This window comes from Bombyx mori, chromosome 13 (genome assembly GCF_030269925.1).
Source record: "Bombyx mori chromosome 13, ASM3026992v2".
NCBI lineage: Eukaryota > Metazoa > Arthropoda > Insecta > Lepidoptera > Bombycidae > Bombyx > Bombyx mori.
The window spans coordinates 7,657,908-7,680,629 of record NC_085119.1 but is presented as its reverse complement, the minus strand read 5'-3'; the positions used below and the strand labels follow the sequence as shown (position 1 = coordinate 7,680,629).

Sequence of the window (22,722 nt, the reverse complement as noted above, 5' to 3'; positions counted from 1 at the left end):
ACACGACTAAGGGTGAGACCGATATATTAGTATTCATTATGATATTCGTAATACAGCTTGTATTCGTGTATCGGTAATCCGTCGAATTCTGATATGCTAATATTCCGTATTACTCTATTCATAATATTAGCCAACTCACATCGGTCGGGTTGTATCTATCACTCGAAAATATACTGGCATACGCCGTACGTGTCTCGCGGATATCTGTCTATCACATTCATAACAATACTGCATGCGCTAAGAGTAAGTGAGATAAACTACATGTTTACATATTGAGCAATGAAAATAAGTACATATCATTATGAGTATAAGGACTATTTTTTAATTCAACTTTTTACATGTCAAAGATGCTAGTGGGAATTTTTAAATGCATTACTTTTTAATGTTTGAACCTTCATTTCTTGATTCAACTAAAGATTCTACTTAAGGCAATATAGTGCATTTTTACATTTATTGGAATAAAATCGGTGAGCTTTATTTCCATTATTTTAATTTTATTTTCTGTTTCCTTTGAATTAGTTGGTTTTAAAACGATGATTTGAGAAACGAAAGTAGATACGGTAGTTGACATTGTTTACCAATTTCATAAATAAAATTTTTTTTACACAAAATGTAATACTGCCACAACTAAATTAAGTGTTTTTACGTAATAAATTATGATGACAATATATTTTTGCGGTGGTATTTAATTATCTTCTACGGACTTCTCAAAATTTAAATAAAAGTTTGATTTTTTTGATTTTTTTTTATGAAGTTTGATTTGAATCGAAATTACTTTCTAAACAAACGGTTCGTGGATGATAATATTATAGATGTTGTGTACCCACTAGCAACCTCAATACCATGTGAGAGGACTTTTCAAAAAATTTTCAAAAAAAAAATTCAAAATTTCTAAACATATTTCTGACCGACGTAACAGGCTTTCGGTAGAAAAAGTAAAAAAGCTGATATGTTGACCAAATTCTGATTTAATAATAATATTAATTTTAATGTACATAATATTACTTGTAAAATATTTAGTGTGAAGTCAAATTCCTAGATACAATATACTATTTATATTATTAACTAGCTGACCCGGCAGACTTCGTAGTGCCTCAACCGATAAATAAAAGACCTAAGCTTTTGTATAAAATAAACTTAAAACAAACAAAAGGAATCCGTCCGACGGGGGGATATCAAAGGAAAAACAAAATTGTTATTTTTATTTCATTCCGAGCATTTTCATATTTATTTTAACTTTTAAGCCTTCTCTGGACTTCCACAAACAATTCAAGACCAAAATTAGCCAAATCGGTCCAGCCGTTCTCGAGTTTTAGCGAGACTAACGAACAGCAATTCATTTTTGTATATATAATACCTTAACTAATACGTGAATATCCTGATATCTTAATATACTTTGATAAAACGGATAAACGAGTTAAAATTAATACGGTACGAATACCGTATTAAGTGTATTAATAATCATTAACTTATTTCACGAATACCGTATTGGATATCAGGATATTCACGTATTCGTTAAGGTATTATAATATTACATCATGAATATATTAGTATTCGCTAATATTGATAAATATCGGTATTAACCCATCTTTAGACACGACTTTGTTTTTTAAGGAATTTTATGACCTGGTAACTAAGACCTTTAGGTCATGTCTTATTTTAATTTATATTCTTATTTTTTTGAAAAATGATAATGTGGAGTGAAATGAAATGAGATGATATGGGATGAAATATAAAATATAATCTCAGTAAAATGGTGGTCATTTACTGATATTTTTTCAGTGGACTTTTGGAGGATCCCGAGAAGTTACGTCCAGCGACTTTGTTTCATTTTCCCACATTTGTGCACTTTCACAGATATTAAACAGTTAATAAACCACCGTTATTACACCTTTAAACCTGAAGAAACACTAAATAGACAAAACAAACAAATCACATAACTTCACTCCTCGCGTTCCCGCCAAAAAGTCCTTAGACACGACTCGTGGTAGTCGTGGTACAGAGTACTACAGAGTTTAATTCAGTGAGTTACTAGCGTTTTGTTAACAAGTGCGTTTATACTGTTTAATTATTTCTTATGGAGATCAAAAAAATATTGAATACTTCAACAAAAAAATGTCAATGAAGACGGGCAATTAGTCGTTAAAGTACGATTAGCGCGGTTTTAATAAATTCAGTTATTTTTAATGATATTGAATATTAACAAGGATATAGAAATTTCAGTGATAATTAATAATTGGGAATTTAATTGTTTTTATGATCGAACAATCACCAATAGTCGTCGAAGAAACGATAATTGGTCAAAATTAATTAATCTGGACGATAAAAATAATATATCTATATAGTAAGTAATACTAATATATCTATATAGTAATATATATCTAGTAAGGGGGGCCAACTTAAGGGTGATCATTTGTTTAATCAATTATGAATAAATAAAAGACAAAGAAACAATTTTTACATTTGAACATTAACGAACAAATTATTAAAAATTAAAAAATTCCGAAAATCAAAAAAAGGGGAGCCAAATTCAGTGAGCCGCGCTAATCATGTTCTGAAAAGAATTGAACATGACGTCGTTCTTTTTAGTGTCAGAACTAGTTCCAGAAAACATGTTCGCGGAATTAAACAGGTCCGCGAACATGATAAGTCTAATAGCTGTTTGTAGCTGTTTAGTTCCGCGGACATGTTAAGTCTGTAGCTGTTTGTAGTGTAGCGAATCACGTATTAAATTATTATTTTAACTATGTTCTATATTTATTTAAAATTTTATTAATTACACAATATTAAAAAAAAAAGGTATTAATAATACAATTTTTAAAAAACACTATATAAAAAGAGATTACCGCTGATGGCAATTATAATTATTATTTTGTAAGCTTTTTAGTTTTAGGTTCATTGTTAGAGTTGATTGCATAATTTATTAATGTACTATTCTACTTTGTCATAATTTTAATTACTTTACTACTTTCATTATTTTTCAATGTATTGTACGATGCATCGGAAACTATATATAACCTATCAATTGTTAATTAAAATACCACGTTGTTCTGTTATACAACATAGATTTAGCTCGTTGTAGCCTTAGAACCTTTTTCCCATAACCGAGATACCAATATATCTTATTTTCATTACGTAATGTAGTTAACAAAACTAGCGAAAGTGGTGAATGTTTTAAAGTTCTCGAATTTTGAATTATGATTTTCTAAGAAATGGTCTACAAACACTTAGGGTTAAGTGCTCGTAGGAATGGTGTATGGTCAAGATCAAAATCCATAGCAAAACATTTTAATTTATTCAACTATCGACTGTTTTGTACTGGTGGTAGGACCTCTTGTGAGTCCGCGCGGGTGGGTACCACCACCCTGCCTATTTCTGCCGTGAAGCAATAATGCGTTTCGGTTTGAAGGGTGGGGCAGCCGTTGTAACTTACTTGAGACCTTAGAACTTTCTCAAGGTGGGTGGCACATTTACGTTGTGTATGTCTATGCGCTCCAGTAACCACTTAACACCAGGTGGGCTGTGAGCTCGTCCACCCATCTAAGCAATAAAAAAAAAAACACGTAGGTCGTAGAGAAAATGTAATATGAAAGAGATCTACACGCAGTTGCTCCATCTCACTCCTTCCATCTCACTCCTTCGTATTCGCGTTATATTTCGCCTTATCTCTTTACGTGGACTCGTGTCGGTTCGGGACTCGCCGCGTCACGCTACCGCGCCGCGCGGTACCTATGCTCTAATCATGTCCGCATGTCCGTCATGTTCAACGCGTTCGTAGTTCCTGCATAACAGTACACTTGGAATGGAAATGGAACTGTCTGAACATGTTAATTTTGACAACTCGGATTGAATGATAAAGTTCCATACGAGAACATAGTTCCAGGAACTATTTCGGTCCGGAACTACGCATGCCGGTGCAGCCAATAAATTAATCTGTGGTCTAAGAATATGGCAAAAAAAGATTTCACAATGACGACTTCTATTCTTTGAAAAAAATTGTTGGTTCAAAGTATTACCAAACAAAGCAGAAATTGAAAAATAATTTTTAAAAAAATTAGCTACTCAATGAAACAAAAAAGGTGCCCATCAGGAGAAAAGGTACACATCTTATTCATAACAAAATAAAATTCATTCAAGGAATGTATTTTCAACAATATTTGGATTTTAGATGCCGGCGACCAGTTTCACCTCTTTACTGTGCAGTGCATTAAAAGAAGAGTGCAGTATTAAAAACGTTTGGAATCATAATCTTCATGAAGAATTTCATGTAATAAGACAGGTCAGAATTTAGAGTAAACAATATAAGTAGCTAGAGCTAGAGCTATGTAGAGGCTAGACATTTAATAATTTAAGTATTTTATTTACTCATCAAAGGTCGATAATACAACATAGTTGATAGTATTATAAGAATACAATTAAAACTCAGTAAGTTCAGAAAATTACCAATTCTCTCTTATTATATTTCATATTATTTTAATGTCTGTAGCCTAATAGGTGAGACGTCTGATGTATTAGTATCAAGCTATGCCTATGTCCAAAATTACCTATGTGGTTTTATGATGGAGAAAAACTAGGGGGTGATAAAAGTGTAACTAGTGTATTTATAAGTTCACATAATTACTGGTGGTGATCGATTTATAGAAACTACAATGGAAAAAATTATATCAAATAGAAGTTATTTGCAGGCCGATAGTCTTACAGTTATCATTCTGTTAGCCCAACAACCAATATGGTGAAATCAGAATACACCATAGAGGCTACTAGTAATTAGGTAGAAAAAAAAATCATAATGCACTTTTAGATGTTGATAGCACTACCAAACATATAGTGAGCCATGTGATCCAGTATAGCACTCTATCATTTAGAAAAATTTAGCACTGGCCTATGGGATTCAAACACCATTAAAGTCAAATCTCTCGATATGAATGCACTAGGTACCTTATATTGGAGGCCATGTTGATTTTTAAAAATATAGGCTGTGTGGTGTCCTACAATAACACAGCCCAATCTCTTCATGTGGGTGTTATAAAAGCAAGTCACAGGAGAATATGCAGCAGCATTATCAGTTTAGTATATCACCATACTGTGATTTCCAACCTGTATTTGCTGGTAGTAAGGGGTAATGTAAGCTGTCATTTTCCACCAACCTTCCTGTTTCTAAAATAAAATAGTCATACATTTTTGTTTAAAGCGTGAAATAGCCACAATAGAGTTATGCCTTCAATTATATGCTTAAATTGGGGCTGGTCCAAATTTAAATGGTAATGTTTATGGGCTCTGGTAACTCCTTTACACAATGGTAATAAACAGGTTGTCCAGAAATACCATTGGGTGGCCATGGATACTGAATTTCCAGGTGTAGTTGCAAGACCAATTGGTGAATTCAGATCCACTGCAGATTATCAATACCAGCTTTTAAGGTGAGACATTTAATTAAATACTCTGACTATATTTATTTAAATGCACAGTAAACAGGGATTTATGAGCATCCAGTATGATATGATGAGAAACTATTTCTGAAGCTGAAATAGATGAAAAAAATTGAAAAGAATCATTGATAAGCTTACAATTAGTATAAAAACTTGAAAAACTTTATATTCACATGCTGTCAACTAAAACAAATTCAGCTGTTTGCAAAGCTAGGCATCTTGTAAGATTGTTGACTTTGTGAACCTAGTAGATATTAATTTTTGTTCAGTATAAATAATGTTTAAATTTTATGATATTTGAAACTACTGTTTGTATTTATTTGTTTTCAGAAATAGCTCTTCCAAATTGTTCTTGCATAAAAATAATTTAATGGGACCTTTTTTTGCTTCTGCTAATTTTAAGAACCAGCTTTATTCAAGCTGCTTACAATGTACCCAAACACATAATAACTCTACCAATCGTGAGCACTTGTTAACACACTTTACATCTTTACTTTATAAAATCGAAATACATTGGTTTATGCCTAGGTTAAAGTATGTAAATTATTGTAATTTCATGCATGTAATAGAGGCATAATCTAATACTGCTAAGGGACTAGTCCTATGTGCTAATTGTAATCGATTTTAATGTGGAACACCAACTAAACTTTTGCTATATTATTTATTACACTACACTACACTAAATTGCTTTTCCCATATCACAGTTTATTTAATAACCAATTTAAATATTACTCATTTAAAGTATTATTTTTAATTAGATGCAATGTGGATCTGTTGCGGATCATACAATTAGGATTAACGTTTATGGACGAAAATGCTAAAACTCCCCCAGGGTGCACAACTTGGCAGTTTAATTTTAAATTCAATCTTCAGTAAGTAAATTTAAACATCACTAAATTTGTGTCTATCCATTCAACAGTTATAAAAATTTATAAATGTATCATCAGGGAGGATATGTATGCACAAGACTCGATAGACTTACTACAAAATTCTGGTCTGCAATTCAGGGAACATGAAGAACATGGTATTGAACCCCTTGAATTTGCTGAATTACTAATGTCATCTGGTAAGTGACTATACTCCATTCTATATACATTCCATCCATTATAATGTAAAATGTACTATGTATTTACCACACCATTTCAATTTGAATGTTTTCTCCAGCTATTATATACAGCATAATGTTTCAGGAATTGTACTAATGGATAACATCAACTGGTTGAGTTTTCATTCTGGATATGATTTTGGTTATTTACTTAAGTTGCTTACTGATCAAAACCTACCTCATGAAGAGAATGACTTCTTTGAACGATTGCGTCTATATTTCCCCACCGTGTATGATGTCAAGGTGAGCAACGAAGAGTATTTAGGTTTTACAAAGAACAAGTAGAGTAGTGTTACGCGCTGGGGTTCGGGATAAATAAAATTTCACCAAAGTACAACTAGAAACTATATTTAACGCTTAAATCACTTAAACACTTCATAAACACTTTAAAATTCTCAATTTACTTCTTCCGCTTCGCTTCAGGTTATCCGTTCGCCATTTCGCTTCGAGTAGTTCCGGTTACTGACTGACTGCGTACCATCCCTGTAACGCCTTTATAGTCGATACCTCATCCCTAGAATTTTTCCGCTATCAGACAATAGATGGCGTTGTACTTCTCGAGCGTTCTAGGTGCTACTAGGTCCTTCGATATTCGTTCTACTATTCGGCGATAGATGGCGTTACTCTTACCGGCGTAACAGTAGTTATGTTTTGCTCTTTCTGCAACCCACTTAACCCCTGATGTTAATGATTATGACTAACCTGATCGCGGAAAGATTAAGTTCAACCATACGCCCAATGTGCTGGACCTACAATCATTCAAAAAAGGAATGGATTTGTGACAGTATTTTAATTTTATTTTTAATTTTTAACAGTACCTGATGAAACTTTGCAAGAATCTTAAAGGTGGCTTACAAGAAGTTGCAGATCAGTTGGAATTGAGGCGAGTAGGTCCCCAACATCAAGCCGGTTCTGACTCACTACTGACTGGCATGGCGTTTTTTAAAATTAAAGAAGTGAGTCTGCTTGATTTGCTACTCACATAATAAACCTTTATTATAGTGAGATAGATAGACTCGGTATCATCGCGAGGATGCTGCGCGCAGCAAGCCCGGGCCATTTGTTCGTTCGTCCAGTTGAGAGTTAAGATCTCATGACACCACACGTACGAGTTGCGGTGGTAGCAATTGCTTTTGTCCTTATAAATAGAATTATTAAAAAAAACTTAAACGAAAACAATATTGGATCGCAATTTCCCCTTTTTCTTTACCTATGGACCCTAATTTCCCCTCAAATGCGGAATTTCCCCTCATTGTGGAAATACTGCAAACAACTGAGGCAAAACAAAAAGCTCACACTCGATTGCTCGCTCGTGGCCACGCGCGCTTTCCGTGGCCGAGGCGTCTACATCAGACCGAGCAGTTTCGCGAAGAAAATTCCTCGCGAGGCTGCTCGCTCTGTGTGAACCCACCTAATTGCTTTTTTATTTATAGATATTTTTTGATGGAAACATTGAAAGTACGAGTGGACATCTGTACGGACTTGGAGCTCCATTCACTACTAACGCCAACAACTTCCAGGATAACGTGGATAGTGGAAACTCATCTTGATCTGAACTGCCTTGCTAAAGAGTTTAACTCAGTAGTCACTTCTGTTTCATACCAAGGAATAGAAATAAATAACAATTTGTACCTGATTAACTTTGAAGAAATAAGCTTAGTCTAAACTGTGATAAATGTTAGTGTAGTTTTGTCTTCGTGGTAGTTTAATGACTGAATAAAGAGATTGTAAATAAAATTTGTTTTTATATTAGTTTTTCCAACATTCACAGGTTAAAGATGAAAATAATTTAACATAATTTAAACTTATTGATTACATCTCCAACTATAGATCTTTACGCGTTGGTTCACGCAATCTTAATTTTTTTTATTGCAAGTGTGTGGACGAGTTCATGGCTCACTTTTTACTAAGTGATCACCTGAGCCTATATACCTACATCACTATTTTTTGTGAGATTCATTTTGAAAGAAAAAATGTCAAAATTGCAATTCATTTGACTTGTCAAATCATTCACTTTAGTCTCTTCTTTACAGAACCTTTACAGGTTGTTACTCTACAACAGGGCTGTCTAAACAACGAATAACTTATTTAACTCTTGTCGCAATAGAGAGTAAATGAAATTCATAAAATATATTTATTATAAAGCTCGCATTTCAATTGGCAAATCTTTAAATTTGTTTTATAATATTCTTTAATTTTATAAACTTTGATAAAATAAAATAACATTTATTTGACATTATAAAAAATCTGCTGATTGTAATGTATTCCATTAAAAACTTTTACTTGCCTCGTATTTTTTTGCCCGTAAACAGCCTGTGTTAGAAACGATGGAGATGCAGAAAATCATTCCCGATCCTACAGACCGAATGGTAACTAGTCGACGTCGCCCAAAACACGTCATTTCGGATCCTCCCGATCCACTAACGGTGCTTCTAAGTACGCCAAGCACCTGTCATCGTTCCCGTCGAACCCTTCGCTTGCGACTAAGGGCGCGAGTAAATTAACCCACAGACAGCCCACTGAGTTTCTCGCCGGATCTTCTCAGTGGGTCGCGTTTCCGATCCGGTAGTAGATTCTGCAAAGCACGGCTCTTGCTAGGGTTAGTGTTAGAAACGGCGTCAGGTTTGAGCCCCGTGAGTTCATCTAATAGTTAAGGTTACGCTGAAATGTTCTCTCAAGACCCTCAGCTTTGGGAGGGAAAAAAATGCAGAAAATGTTGGAGCGCTTATATACCCAGAGTCTACCGTGAAGATCAAGGACGAGACAGACCTGCTCCACAGATACTTAAAATTTAGTTGAGCTATAAGATAATGAACCCATCGAAATGAAAATATTACAAAAAATTATTGAATGTCACTTTAATGCAAATTTCTACAAACCGTGTTTACAAATTCACATCAAGCTATTAAAAGTAGTTTTTGACACAATAATATCATCTAACTTAAATGTTACTTATTGTACTGCAAAGTTATGGGCAAATCACAGGAAGTTTTGCGGAATATACATACATGCTAGATGTCACCAATAATATGTATTTGTATTGAATGTTCCTTAGAACAGAGAACAGGCACAACGCTCAGTCGAAATTTCATGGCCTTTAGATTAAAAACAAAACGATAGATAGATACTACCACAAACTATGTAACATAGCCTTTAGATATGCGTTTATAGTTTCTTTTTATTCATATTAAATTTATTCAGGAAATTAATCAATAACTCAAGTTGAATGCACAGTGAATTAAAAATTGATACCGAAATATTTCAAGGCAGAGGACGCTTCTGCTTCCTTTTAAGGAATGATAAAATGAATCCTCTAAATAAAAAAAATACTTCACGTTTTTTACCATCATACAGCAAGTCTGCTGGGAGGAACCACGAAAGACTGAATAACTGAATTTATTTATTTATATTTATTATATTTTTGTTATTTATATTCTTTATAACTGAATTATATGAATGGTTGCCACTTTTTACTTTTACGCGATCGCTTTTTTCAGTTTGTTCTTTGATCAAAGTAAAGAATTCACAATACAGTTTCACCACCAGTTAACAAAACCATTATTTGCGCATAGCACGTATAAGCCGCATTTAAGTAAGTAAATGAAGTAATTGTCTGAATCTACAAATAAATAGACATACAATTTTCAAACAGACACAATAATCTATAAAATCAAAATCACATTCAAGCTTTCAATACGTTTTTTTAATACTATTGGACTTCACCTTTTCGGCAGGTTTGAGACGAACGTCTACGTTGAAAATAAAATAATCAGTATTAAAGACTGACAAGGCTCGATTTGAATGTGAGTGACATTTTTGAAAAGACTATTAAGAAGACAATCTTACAAATCGAGAAATCACATTTGTAAGGAACTGTTTTATGATATAATATTTGTGTGTATATAGTTTAAGCTTTCTGTCAAACATTTTAAGGGTAATTATCAAATATTTTATTTCCCTGGTTGACGATGCGTTAGTACCGATTTTGATCACATTCAAATAGATACTTGTCTAGCTGTAGGATAAATTATGACAAGTCTTGTCGCAGTGTGATAAGAATTACTTAGTTTTCTTTTTCTTCTGTTTCTGTGCACTATCAGTAGTGTTGTCAGCTTTGCGTTTGCCTGCGTTAGCGCCTTTGCCAGCCGCGTTGCCGCCTGGCGTACTTGGATTGACGTTCCCGCTTTTCTTTTTCTTTTCGGCTCGTTCTTTCTCTTCAAGCTCTTGATTCTCTCGTTCAATTAAAGTAATGAGCGTATTGCAACTGAAAATATTAAGGTATTTGATACATCTCATCAAGAGACATCCGCTCGCTTTGACCTGAAATATTTATTTACTAGCGACCCGCCCTCGCTTCGCTTCGGAAACATTAAATTTTATCATTGATAGTTGAGTCCCGCGATGTTACCGCGGGTGACGGCGCGCGGCGAAGGTAGTCTAAGTTACTCCTTATATCATCAGCTACCTGTCAGTGAAAGTCCTGTCAAAATCGGTTCAGCCCTTCCAGAGATTAGCCGGAACAAACAGACAGACAAAAATTGTAAAATATATTATTTTAGTGTATGTATATTCTTATGCATGTAGTAAAAAGCGGTTACGAGGGCTGCACTAAAAGTATCGGGAATGGAATATTTCCACTGTTCCTGTCATATTAAAATCTTTTTAATTGAAAACTCCTTGGTTTTAAAAATCGAATACCATTTATTTATTTAAAAAAAGATTCTCGGTCTTGTCACGAGGTTTTGTCAAACTTGTTTAGTCTTTGAGAAAATGGAATTGACTCGAGAAAATTCAAGAGCGATGATTTATTATGACTTTCGAAGTGGTTTAACACAAAAACAGTGTGTTGACCGGATGATTTCTGCATTTGTTGATGAAGCCCCATCCAAAACCACAATTTATCGCTGGTTTGCTGAGTTTCAACGTGGACGTGTCAAGCTCAGTGATGATCCCCGTCAAGGTCGTCCAAAAACTGCAGTCACCCAAGAAAACGTTGATGCTGTGCGTAAGCTGATTGAGGAAGATCGACATGTGACATACCGCGAAATTCAGGCAACTTTAGACATTGGCATGAGTCAAATACAAATAATCTTGCATGAACAATTAGGTGTAAAAAATTTGTTTTCCCGATGGATACCGCATTCGCTCTGTGAAGAGCAAAAAGCGGCTCGCATTACTTGGTGCGTCAGAACTCTCGAAAGATTCTACGCAGGATCCTCAAATGCTGTATACAACATTGTATCAGGTGACGAATCCTGGATATACGCGTACGAACCCGAAACAAAAAACCAGTCACGAGTTTGGGTGTTCGAAAATGAGTTAAGGCCAACAAAAATTGTTCGTTCACGGAGTGTTGCAAAAAAAATGGTGGCCACGTTTGTCTCCAAAATCGGCCATGTTACGACTATTCCTTTTGAGGGACAAAGAACGGTTAATGCAGAATGGTATGCTAGCATTTGTTTGCCACAGGTCGTTTCTGAACTCCGTAAAGAGAACTGCAACCGCCGCATCATCCTCCATCACGACAATGCGAGTTCTCACACCGCGCACAGAACAAAAGAGTTTTTAGAGCAAGAAAACATAGAATTATTAGACCATCCGCCGTACAGCCCCGACCTAAGCCCTAATGATTTCTATACTTTCCCTAAAATAAAGAATAAATTGCGTGGACAGAGATTTTCATCACCTGAAGAAGCTGTGGACGCCTACAAAACGGCCATTTTGGAGACCCCAACTTCCGAATGGAATGGTTGCTTCAATGATTGGTTCCATCGTATGGAAAAATGTGTCCAATTTCGCGGAGAATACTTCGAAAAGCAATAAATACATTTTTAAATAGTAATGTTGTGTCAGTTCGTTAATTCCCGAAATTTTCAGTGCCGCCTATATTACAAACAGACACTCCAATTTTATTAATATGTATAGATTAGATATGCCATACTAACCGACGTTGTAATTCGACGGCTGTTCTTGACTTTAGAAACCAATCGAAACGAAACTGTGGCGCGGAATGTACCGCAGCCCGAAGTTCCTCGTATACGTTTTCTTTATCGAATCCTAACTTGTGCAGCATGCACACCAAGAACCTGTAAAATAAATTTCGTTGTTTTTAAGCTATTGCATAGCATTTATCGCGGGCTTTGAGCACGGCGCACGAATCAAGAAATTCCGTAACGAAAATAAAACCTAACACCCCCCTCCGCCTACCATGTAGTTTAACACATTCACACGTTGCGCTTGTGTAGTGTTTGTGAATAAGCGCGCGGCGTGACGTCGCACTGCATGCGCATCATCAAAAGTCTGCCCATCTCTCTCTCGCGCGGTCTAACTTATGACTGTGAAGGGGACAGTTGATGTTTTGCTTTTGTTAATGTTTATAAATATAGAGTGGTCTTGTTTTATTATTGTTTTAGTATTAATTGCTTGAAACTTAAATATTGACCTGTCTTCCTCTTCAACATAATTTTTGCCCTTGTTTGTTCCATAAGAGATTCTAAGTTGGTGGAATGGTGCTCGGTACCGCGCCATTTTAGCGTCCAACGCTTTCTTAATAGAGGCTCGTCGTTGAATTTTAGCCTCGCCCCTTTCGATCTGGCCCATAATTCGATCTATATCTTGAAGTTCGTGGCAACGTTCCCAAAATACAGCTGAGTACTCCATAACCTATAAAGGAAAAGCTTTTAATAGATTTTTATGTTTATTATGATTTCATGTAAGTTTATAATTATGAGTTGTGTTTTGTTGACCTAAATCAAATTATAAGATTTTGATGTTATTTGGTCCAACTCTAACCAAAAGAGATGCCCAGTATACTCGTATCACTCGATGCGAATATGCCAAAAGTACCATTTTCTTTAAATACGTACTTATATTCGCTAACGACTTTTTACTTAACCAATAGATTAAAAAATTTTAAACAATAGTTTATCATTTATTAAATATTAATGAACACACGATAATGTTACACACACAATTAAAATGTATAGTTTGCGCTTGCACGCAGCAAAATGGAATTTTATATTAAAACATAAAAGCCATAAGACGATGCAGAAAGCTAACAACTACCTAAGTTAATTTTAGGTAAATATAGATACATTCTCTTTTATATGTATACATTACCCTTGATATGTCAAATCAATCAATGCAATGAAAATTTTTAATGTTTTTATAACAAAGGCATCTTTCATTTTATTAAATTAGTATGTCATACAATATCCTTATTTCATATATTTTGTCACCCTATCTGTAGTTTGAATATTTGCTGAACAAAAACTAACCAGTTCAGCTTGTCTGTGTGTCTTTTAAAAAGTACACAGTTTTCATATTTTATTTCATGTGTACAACAAAGATTAAACAAATAATGTAAGTAAATGCGATTAATATTCCACCATACCTCTTCTGGTGTTTTTCCTTCAACATCTTTTGCAATATTCTCGATATCGTCTCGTCCGTATTTTTCATTTGCTTTTATGAACTGGTTAAAATCACGTTTTGTCCAATTAGTGAAACCTACAAAGTACACGTTTCATTACATTTCAGTACATAATATATGCAAAACATAATTATATAATAAGTATAATTTCAAATTTTCTGCTATTCAATAATTTTAATGGTTGTAACTTTTATGGTTTTACCTTGAGTTAGTAATTGTTCTTTTTCTTGGACTTCTTCTTCAGAAAGCGCTTCTGCCTCATCTATTTTTCTCTGTTCCTCTCTCTGAATTTTCGCTGCATCTGGACCCAATTCTGGATTACGTGGAACTTTATATCTGTGGTTATGAAATAAATAATAAACAAATTGCAAGTATGTATTTGTAAGTTTTGAATACTTTTATACATGTATTTAAAAAAAAAAACATAAACAAATTATCTCACCCTAAGGTTTTGCGATAATGATATATTTCTTGATCAAGCAACTCAAAAAGTCGTGGTGGGAAAAACTGGAAATCCTGTACGATGGGCTGCTTCGGAGGACGCGGAGCCTGTTTAAAAACGTATGTTCATTATGAAATGAAAAAATAAATAACTATGTAACTAGCGTGCATATAAAGCTAATTATATATTTATTCTGATTAGTTGCGTGATATATTATTATGCATATGTATGAATAGATATAAATAAATACATAGTAAATAATACGCGCTCTGAATGAATGTTGACAAATTTGCAACTTTAACTTATTGCTTATAATTTAGATCAATAATATAATAATGTAATAATTTTTATTTATTTATGAAAACTACTTTTTTAAAGTAATTTTTTTTATATGGACTTTTACTTAAATGTCTATCCATTAGGAATATTTTGATTCTTTGTTTTTGGTTTATCTACATTCCTATTCTTCGGATTCTTGTCCAATGCAATTCACAAAATTAAAATAGAAGAGTCTTTTACAAAACAGACGAGATATTCATAATCTACTATGTAAGCTAAATATTTATATAAGGCATACATAAATACCAGTATAAAGAGCTAATCAAAATACTGTTACATAAATGATTAAATGAATACCAATACCAACAATCGCCAATAGGAGGACTCCTGAGGAATCCGATTTAGCTCTTTACACTTATTTACCTGTACCTTTGGCGCCTTCGGTTCAGATACACGTAGAGCCTCTCTGAAGTAGGCGTCCACGGCATAATTAGCTTTACGTTCGCGCTTAGGCGGCTCTATCCAACTACCCATTGGGATAACTTTTTGCTTCTCTCTGTAATCCTCGCCTAAACGGGCATAATAATATTATTAACACTGTGAGTATAAAATAATAGATTTTTGAATACTTTACCAAATTATCAGTTCAAAACTGAAGTGAAATTCACTTTATCAAATAGTTTTGAGGACAACCTTCAAATTGATAAACTGAGTCGGTGGTCGCGCCAGGAGTGTCCATTGAAAATGCTCGCAAGGACGACTCGCCCAGGCTCTCCAATTTCTGCTTCAACTCCTCAGTCTATAATAGTATATTAAAAAAAAAACTAGTTTAACACATGTTGTCAAGCAAGTGGTTGTATTACAAAGCTTTTTTTTCCTACTATATTATATTACAATACCTTGCTCTCTCCTTTAGCTAAAATCGTATCGATGTCCTCATCAGTAACCTCAGAATCCTTAGACGCAAAGACGTGGTTGGCACCATGTCTGATCATGTTGAGCATCTCATCTTTGTTCAGCTGGTTCTTAGTGTCGACCAGTCTACCGGACTGAATTACAAGTTTGTCCAGGCGCAATTTCACTTCCGCACGTTCTACAATCTTTTCTTCAACCGTGTTGTCTGTTATCAAACGGAACACTCTGACCTATGAAACATTTAGATTAATAAATTATTTTACAAATTTCACTAATAGTTAATCTTACCGGTGTGCAAAAGTTGTAAAATTATATCTGCCAAAACATATTTAAGTTAAACCCACCTGCTTTTTCTGACCAATACGGTGAGCTCTATCCATGGCCTGCAGATCCATTTGAGGATTCCAATCAGAGTCATAAATAATAACAACATCAGCTGATGTTAAGTTAATACCAAGACCACCAGCTCGTGTAGATAACATAAAAACAAATTTCTCACTCCCCTCCATATTATACTCTTCTATTTGTCGATTTCTATCTTCATGTGGTGTTTGACCATCTAGACGGCAATACTATAAAAAAAATTACAATATTGCATAGCTTTAAGTTATATGCTATGCATTTATTTTTATGAAGAGTTAATTTACAGCATTGTCTGTGGATGCAGTATTTACATTTAAAGGCAGCTAAATAAAGATTAAAAGCTAGCAAAAAAAATTTTTCAAATCATGCTTAATATTACCTTATATTGCCTCCAAAGGCAATAATCTTCTAAGATGTCCAGCATCCTAGTCATTTGTGAGAAAATAAGTACTCTCGACTCTTGCTCCTGAAGCTTAGGTAAAAGCTTATCCAGTATAGTAAGTTTACCACAGTTATATACTAAATGTTCATCAGTTGTGTACGGTGGACCCGGCTCAGCGCCATCAAATAAATAAGGATGGTTACAACATTTGCGTAGCTGCATAAGAATGTTCTGGAGTCGCATTTTTTCAACCTTTCCAGCACCATTTACTATAGGTAATAAAATTATTACAAATTGGTAATTAATTTATTAATAAGCAAATAAACTTAAGACAACAGGTGTAGATGTATCTTGCCCTTACTCAACATCACCCAAGTATCTCGGACACCGAATGCAAAATCTTAGCCATGAAACGTCACAGTTCATATCAAAGACATGTCGAAACAAAAGATCTAAAGCTGGAGAGTTATCTATTATTCTTATACGTATTATTTATTAATTAGCTGTAAAGAGAAAAGAAACCAATGGAACAAAAGAACCTCAGACCAGTTGTGTAAGGTTAAAGTCACTGTAATGCTTTCCAAGCTCCTTTAGAAGATAGCACTTGTAGAAAAAATTAGTTATATTTACTTTATTCTCAGTTAATCTATGATTATAGTAAATTATAGTAAATTTCCAAAGTAAGTTAAATATGACTAATTTAAGTAATAAACTTTTCATTTCATATCTTGGACAATATAGTGCAAAGGCATATAGCAGATGCTTTCCTAGTTACCTCAAGACTATGGATATATTAACTACCTATTGTTTTATTGTGACTTCTTAACCGTTTGACAGGTGAAACCCATTTCTAGAAAACATATTACCTATGTTTAGGGAAACATTTAAGGCATTGTTATTCGGCATAATGAACATATTCTGACTTACCTACATCAATATCCTTCATAAGAACCTTAGTATACCACTCTCTTTGCATTTTACTCAAACCCACATAAACTTTTAATTCCTTTTTAGGCTTTAATTTTTTCTCAACCTCAGATTTGAGTCTCCGAAGCAAAAATGGTCTTAGTACAGCATGTAAACGTGAAACCAATTGGTTATCACCTAGGGCTGCATTTGTATTAAACCATGAGTCAAAGTCCTAGAATATCAGAAAAAAAAACATTGAATGTTAAAAAGGTTAATGAAAATAATATTTAATTAAAATAGTATTCATTAATTTTGCATTTTTTCCATTGTGCATTTCCTTGTATTATTACTCACATCAGAACTATTAAAAACATCAGGCAGAAGGAAATTCAATAGTGCCCACAACTCATGGAGATTATTTTGCAAGGGAGTACCAGTTAACAGCAACCTGTTCATACTCTTAAATTCCCTAAGCAGCTCCGATAATTTAGATTTTTCATTCTTGATACGGTGAGCCTCATCAATCACCATATAACGCCAGTTAAACTTTTTAAAGACAGATTTCTCTCTTATAATCATTTCATATGATGTAATGCAAACATCCCAGTTTCCAGGCATCAAGGTTTCTCGGATAAATGTATTCTGAAACATATTTATTTATTAATCCATTTTCCTACCATACTTTTAATTTGTATCTAGTCTAAAGTGATGTCTATTTTATATTTGTTTTAAGAAAACTAGTCTAGGTTAAGCTTTGCACACAAGTTTTTTGCATAATATATATATATATATTTTTAGCATACATATTTTTTTTGTAGAACAAGTACCAAAAAAAACATATAATAGTGCAATACAATATAATCAGAAAAATGAAGTCTAAAAATAATAATGTACAATGTTTTTTTTCAATTCTATACAAGGTTTTATATTGCTCTATAATGGCTGTTAACGGTTTCTCTTCTTTCTGTGTAATGTGGAATATTAATGATATACAGACTTTTCAAAAGGACTATTTATGTACTTAGTCAAATTTTGCTATTCTAATCACTTTATTTGCCTTTGGTAATATTCTACTAATATCTTGTATTATGATATATTAAAATTTTGCTATAAATATTAAATGGCAATGAACATTATACATACCCTTGTTTCTTGATCACCAATAAGACACACAGCTTTTAGTGAAGGGCACCACTTTTTAAATTCGTTCATCCAATTTGTCAAAGTGGATTTTGGTACAATTACTATGTGAGGACCAGGAACGTTTCTGAAATTTTTTTTAATACTTATTTAGACATTCACGACATATCTTTTCCAGTGTCTTTATTTAAAGTATAAACAAACAACACTGTTACAACACACCCACTGTTAAAACCAAATTTCCTAATAAAAATTGTCATCTTACCTGCCAGTACAGGTAAGATGACATTACTTGACATGAGTAAGCTGTACATATCTCTTATCCTTTAGAACATGATGATGGTGTTGCCTTTGTCATGAAATCCACTCCAGAATGTGGGTTAGGGACTTACTTTACTTTATTTACTTTAAGAAGCATTGATAACTGCCTGCAGTATTTTAACAATTTCACCATGCAGATCATTGCAAATACACTGGGTACATTTTCTTATTGGCCACAGGCACTTCAAAGCTTGGTGAAAATCATATACTTTACACTGACAATAAATTTATAATTTAAAAATCTACTTTCAATCTTTTATGGCTTTAGTGCCCAACTAAAAATCTTACTCAGAATCATAGGTAGCTTTATACATATGATTCTGAGTAGATGTACACTGGGGATCCCAAAATATTGGGATACTAATATTGTTTTCTTCTGATAGGACCTCTTGTGAGTCCGCATGGGTAGGTACCACCACCCTGCATATTTTTGCCGTGAAGCAGTAATGCGTTTCTGCTTGAAGGGTAGGGTAGCCGTTGTAACTACTCTGAGACCTTAGAACTTATATCTCAAGGTGGGCGGCGCATTTACGTTGTAGATGTCTATGGCCTCCAGTAACCACTTAACACCAGGTGGGCTGTGAGCTTGTCCACTCGTCTAAGCAATAAATAAAAAAATAAAAATACTTTGACACTTAACATGTTTTCAGTTCATGAGAAAATTATCTAAACAAAAAATTGATTAATCAGCAAAACAGTAATCCCAACTGGTGCAACAGTTCTTCCAATGGGCTCAAGATACATGTCATGGAACTGCCCATGCAACTAAAGCTTCACTGTGGCAGACACTAAGACTCATCATTAATCATGGTCTGCATTGCATAGCATACCCTACCAAGTGATTTTGATAGTCTCTAGACTGTTGGTACAGATACTTTATACAAAAAAGTTTAGGATTTCAATAATTAAAAAAAAACACGTCCAGACTTTTTTACTACTTAACCTGTCCTAAGACTAGTTATTACTATCACAAAGCCATAATCACACCTTTAACTTACATAATACAACCTAGGCAATAAATGATAACATAACTTACTATTGTACTGTTTGAATACAAAGCAGAAGTAAAGTTGTTACACTTGATTGCTATCAAACTTTTTATTTTTTTGTGTATTGGGTACACAGGCACTTAAATTGGAAATCCCATAAATATATTGAACTGTTTGCATATATTTTATAACACACTGAACATTACATATGAGTCGTCTATTATCAAAGGCGGCAATCTGTACATTTGGACAAAAAAAATTTATTGATATGTCAATACAGATTTATTTGAATATAATCGTCTCCTTCAAAGAATACGGTTCAAAACCTGCATTAAATAATGGTTAATAGTTAACCTGTTATTTATCTAAGATGTCGTTCCGAAGAGTTTTGTGACTGCCAATGGAATACAAAGTCAATAATTCGTTTTTCTGATTTACCAATCATTGTCCAAAAGTCAGATTGCCGCCTTTGATAATAGTCGACTCATATGTAACAATTTTGAACTTACTTAAAATGTTTCATATATCCAAGTAGAGAAATTGTTTGCAAAGTTTTTCCTAGACCCATTTCATCAGCCAAAATTCCATTAATACCATTTTCATACAATGATATCATCCAGTTAAGCCCTCTAACTTGATAATCCCGCATTTCTCCATTTTTTATGTAATGTGGAGATGCTTCAAATCTAAATATTGTCTTTTGTTTTGAATTTGTTTCTGCCAGAAGTTCTTCATCTTCTTCTTGCTCAGTTTTTCTATGTCTGTGACTGACACATGAAAAAAAAAGTTTTGAAATCTTATTAATCTATCTTTCAACAGCATTCAGTGGACATAATACTATTTATATTTTTTCACCATACTTGTATAATTTGTCAAGTAGATTTTACATTATTGATACACAGATGTTATAGTTTGTCACAAGTAATACTTTGTAATATTGATACTCACTCTCCAGGACCTTCAGGTTCAGTATCTATTTTTATCTTTCTGGGTCTGCCAGCCTTTGGTTTTGGAGGACTCCCACCAGATTTTGGAGTGTTGGTCATAAAATGAGAAAATATCTCCGTTTGCTTTAGTAGAAAATCGAATCTCTTGGAACGATCAGTTTCAATCTTACTCTCGAAATCACCTTCTTTCCCTCTTGAAGATGTCGTGTCACTTGAAGAGCCATTCTGAATTCATAAAATTGGGTGTGGTAATATTAGTCTGGATTCATTAAATGTTTTAGTTTAAGTAAAATTCAGTTAGTTAGTTTATTAATAAAAAAATTAAACTACTCACGGAATTGTCGCCAATATCGGCAACGTCCATGGCATCATCCGACTGGGCCATTTTTATTTACAGTTAAAACAATATTGAACTAGATGACCAAGATTGCGAAGTTAGAAAATATATTCAAATAAACCAGAAACCAGCAATTGTACACTGGTTGAACAACTTAGTTATAAATTGACTGCATGAAGGCTGAAAACATACGAACATTACAAACTAGATACTTCGAAGATTAAAGTATGTATGAAAACCAAAGAAGAACACTTTCAACTTGTTGGAACTCAATAAATTCTTACATTTTGTAGTACAATGTATACCTATTGACTGAATTGTTTAAATATTGTTCACAATTGAAGATTAATGTAATTACATTACACTACAACCGGGCGCGAAAATCGCAAACTGACAAAAGCAAAAAATTATCACAGAGTGTCACAAACACTATAGCTAATTATTTAGGCAAAGGACACCTTTAAAAGTGTTTGACAGCCTGAATTTTAGTCTTTTAAGCCAAATCTTGATGTGTTCTAAAGGCCAAATCTTTTTTCTAATGGACAAAAAGTATAAATAGACCGGAATGCGATGATGATGAGTTATTGGAAGATGATTATGAACGTAATTAAATGCAACGGAATCGAATAATATGAGGGGAAAATATTTTTTGTTTAAATGTGACAAAAAAAAAACACGTGTAGCACTCGGGGACTGCCACGATAAAGCTATTTGCACAGCATTTTTTATCAACTTATCCAATTATAATTAGACAATAATAATTTAATATTAAAACAATAATAAAATAAGACCACGCTATATTTATAAACATTAACAAAAGCAAAACATTAGGTAACTGTCCCCTTCACACTCATATAAGGGCTACATAGACCGCGCGAGAGAGAGATGGGCAGACTTTTCATGATGCGCATGCAGTGCGACGTCGCGCCGCGCGTTTATTCACAAACACTACACAAGCGCAACGTGTGAATGTTTGAGCTACATCGTAGACTGAGTGAGGGTTGTTAGATTTTATTTTCCTTACGGAATTTCTTAATTCAGTCGCCGCGCTCAAAGTCCACGATAAAAGCTATGCAATAGCTTAATACAAACCAAACAAAAAAATCTAAACACGTTAAATGCAGTCTTAAGTTTGTGAACTTACACGTTAAATGGCTAATAAGCCACAATTAATACACACTTAAATCCAAAGAATATGTAAGTATGTAAATTAAAATTCTAAATAAATTCACACCTCGCGTTCCCGCTTTTTACATTTCCGATCCTGCGGACCAAATGGTAAACAGTCAACGTCGCCCAAAATATGTCATTTCAGATCCTCCCGATCCCCTAACGGCACTTTTAGGTACCCCAAGCACCAGTCATCGTTCTCGTCGATCGGTCGCTTGTGACGAAAGGCTCGGCAAGCGGTTCGTGTTAGCAACAGCTTCAGGTTTAAGCCCCGCGAGCTCACTTAATAGTTCAGTGAATCTAGAATAACCCCTCGAGGTTACTAGAACAGGCAGAAAAAAGGTAATACCAAAGCGTGAGACGTCTTCGCTCTAAGGGGGAAGGGTGCCTTGGTGTAGGAGTGATCCGAGCGCGGAGGCTCTAATCTCAGCGGTCCATGCTGGAGGCACAATCTCGTCGTTTGATGAACCGTCCGCATCGTCGAAGCGGTGCGCCCGGTTCTCACGGACTGTGTGGGCCGCGACCGCGGACGTCTCACCTTTCGGCTGACGCAGATGCTTAC

General features: G+C 34.2%; 2 protein-coding genes across 6 annotated transcripts; one reads left to right on the top strand and one right to left on the bottom strand.

Annotated features, from left to right (window-relative positions):
• The first annotated feature begins 1,788 nt into the window (after nucleotides 1–1,788).
• Nucleotides 1,789–8,271, top strand: LOC101744656 (CCR4-NOT transcription complex subunit 7). Of its 2 annotated transcripts, none has more exons than XM_004927826.5 (8): nucleotides 1,789–4,098; nucleotides 4,169–4,279; nucleotides 5,311–5,420; nucleotides 6,188–6,301; nucleotides 6,377–6,495; nucleotides 6,620–6,777; nucleotides 7,350–7,490; nucleotides 7,968–8,271. In XM_004927826.5, exons 1-8 carry the CDS (start codon nucleotides 4,066–4,068, stop codon nucleotides 8,082–8,084), a joined length of 903 nt encoding a protein of 300 aa, XP_004927883.1. In that variant the 5' UTR covers nucleotides 1,789–4,065; the 3' UTR covers nucleotides 8,085–8,271. The 2 variants fall into 2 exon arrangements, with proteins under 2 accessions (XP_004927883.1, XP_012547398.1); XM_012691944.4 differs by having other exon boundaries at nucleotides 3,678–4,098; nucleotides 7,350–7,417.
• A 1,104-nt stretch (nucleotides 8,272–9,375) lies between these two features.
• On the bottom strand, nucleotides 9,376–21,470 carry LOC101744798 (chromatin-remodeling complex ATPase chain Iswi). 4 transcript variants are annotated; one of them, XM_012691880.4, is made up of 18 exons: nucleotides 21,275–21,470; nucleotides 20,988–21,170; nucleotides 20,655–20,878; nucleotides 20,216–20,473; nucleotides 18,400–18,523; nucleotides 17,611–17,898; nucleotides 17,275–17,488; nucleotides 16,345–16,616; nucleotides 15,947–16,174; nucleotides 15,587–15,832; nucleotides 15,381–15,486; nucleotides 15,111–15,256; nucleotides 14,409–14,515; nucleotides 14,169–14,302; nucleotides 13,928–14,043; nucleotides 12,977–13,197; nucleotides 12,480–12,620; nucleotides 9,376–10,798 (listed from the first exon to the last, which is right to left on the bottom strand). In XM_012691880.4, the coding sequence occupies exons 2-18, from the start codon at nucleotides 21,036–21,038 to the stop codon at nucleotides 10,594–10,596; spliced, it is 3,081 nt and encodes a 1,026-aa protein (XP_012547334.1). In that variant the 5' UTR covers nucleotides 21,039–21,170; nucleotides 21,275–21,470; the 3' UTR covers nucleotides 9,376–10,593. The 4 variants fall into 4 exon arrangements, with proteins under 4 accessions (XP_012547334.1, XP_004927884.1, XP_012547335.1 ...); XM_004927827.5 differs by having other exon boundaries at nucleotides 15,117–15,256; nucleotides 21,275–21,435; XM_012691881.4 differs by having other exon boundaries at nucleotides 21,296–21,419.
• Between the last annotated feature and the right edge of the window lie 1,252 nt (nucleotides 21,471–22,722).

Bases quoted from the DNA above. Each gene is read 5' to 3' on its own strand.
- LOC101744656 (XM_012691944.4), top strand. From the start codon at position 4,066: ATGAAACAAAAAAGGTGCCCATCAGGAGAAAAG. The intron at 6,496-6,619 runs GTAAGTGACTAT...ATAATGTTTCAG, and splicing joins TGAATTACTAATGTCATCTG to GAATTGTACTAATGGATAAC. The intron at 6,778-7,349 runs GTGAGCAACGAA...AATTTTTAACAG, and splicing joins CCACCGTGTATGATGTCAAG to TACCTGATGAAACTTTGCAA.
- LOC101744798 (XM_012691880.4), bottom strand. From the start codon at position 21,038: ATGGCCCAGTCGGATGATGCCATGGACGTTGCCGATATTGGCGACAAT. The intron at 17,899-18,399 runs GTATGTATAATG...AATATGTTTCAG, and splicing joins TTGGTGATCAAGAAACAAGG to AATACATTTATCCGAGAAAC. The intron at 15,487-15,586 runs GTATTGTAATAT...ATACTATTATAG, and splicing joins TAGCTAAAGGAGAGAGCAAG to ACTGAGGAGTTGAAGCAGAA.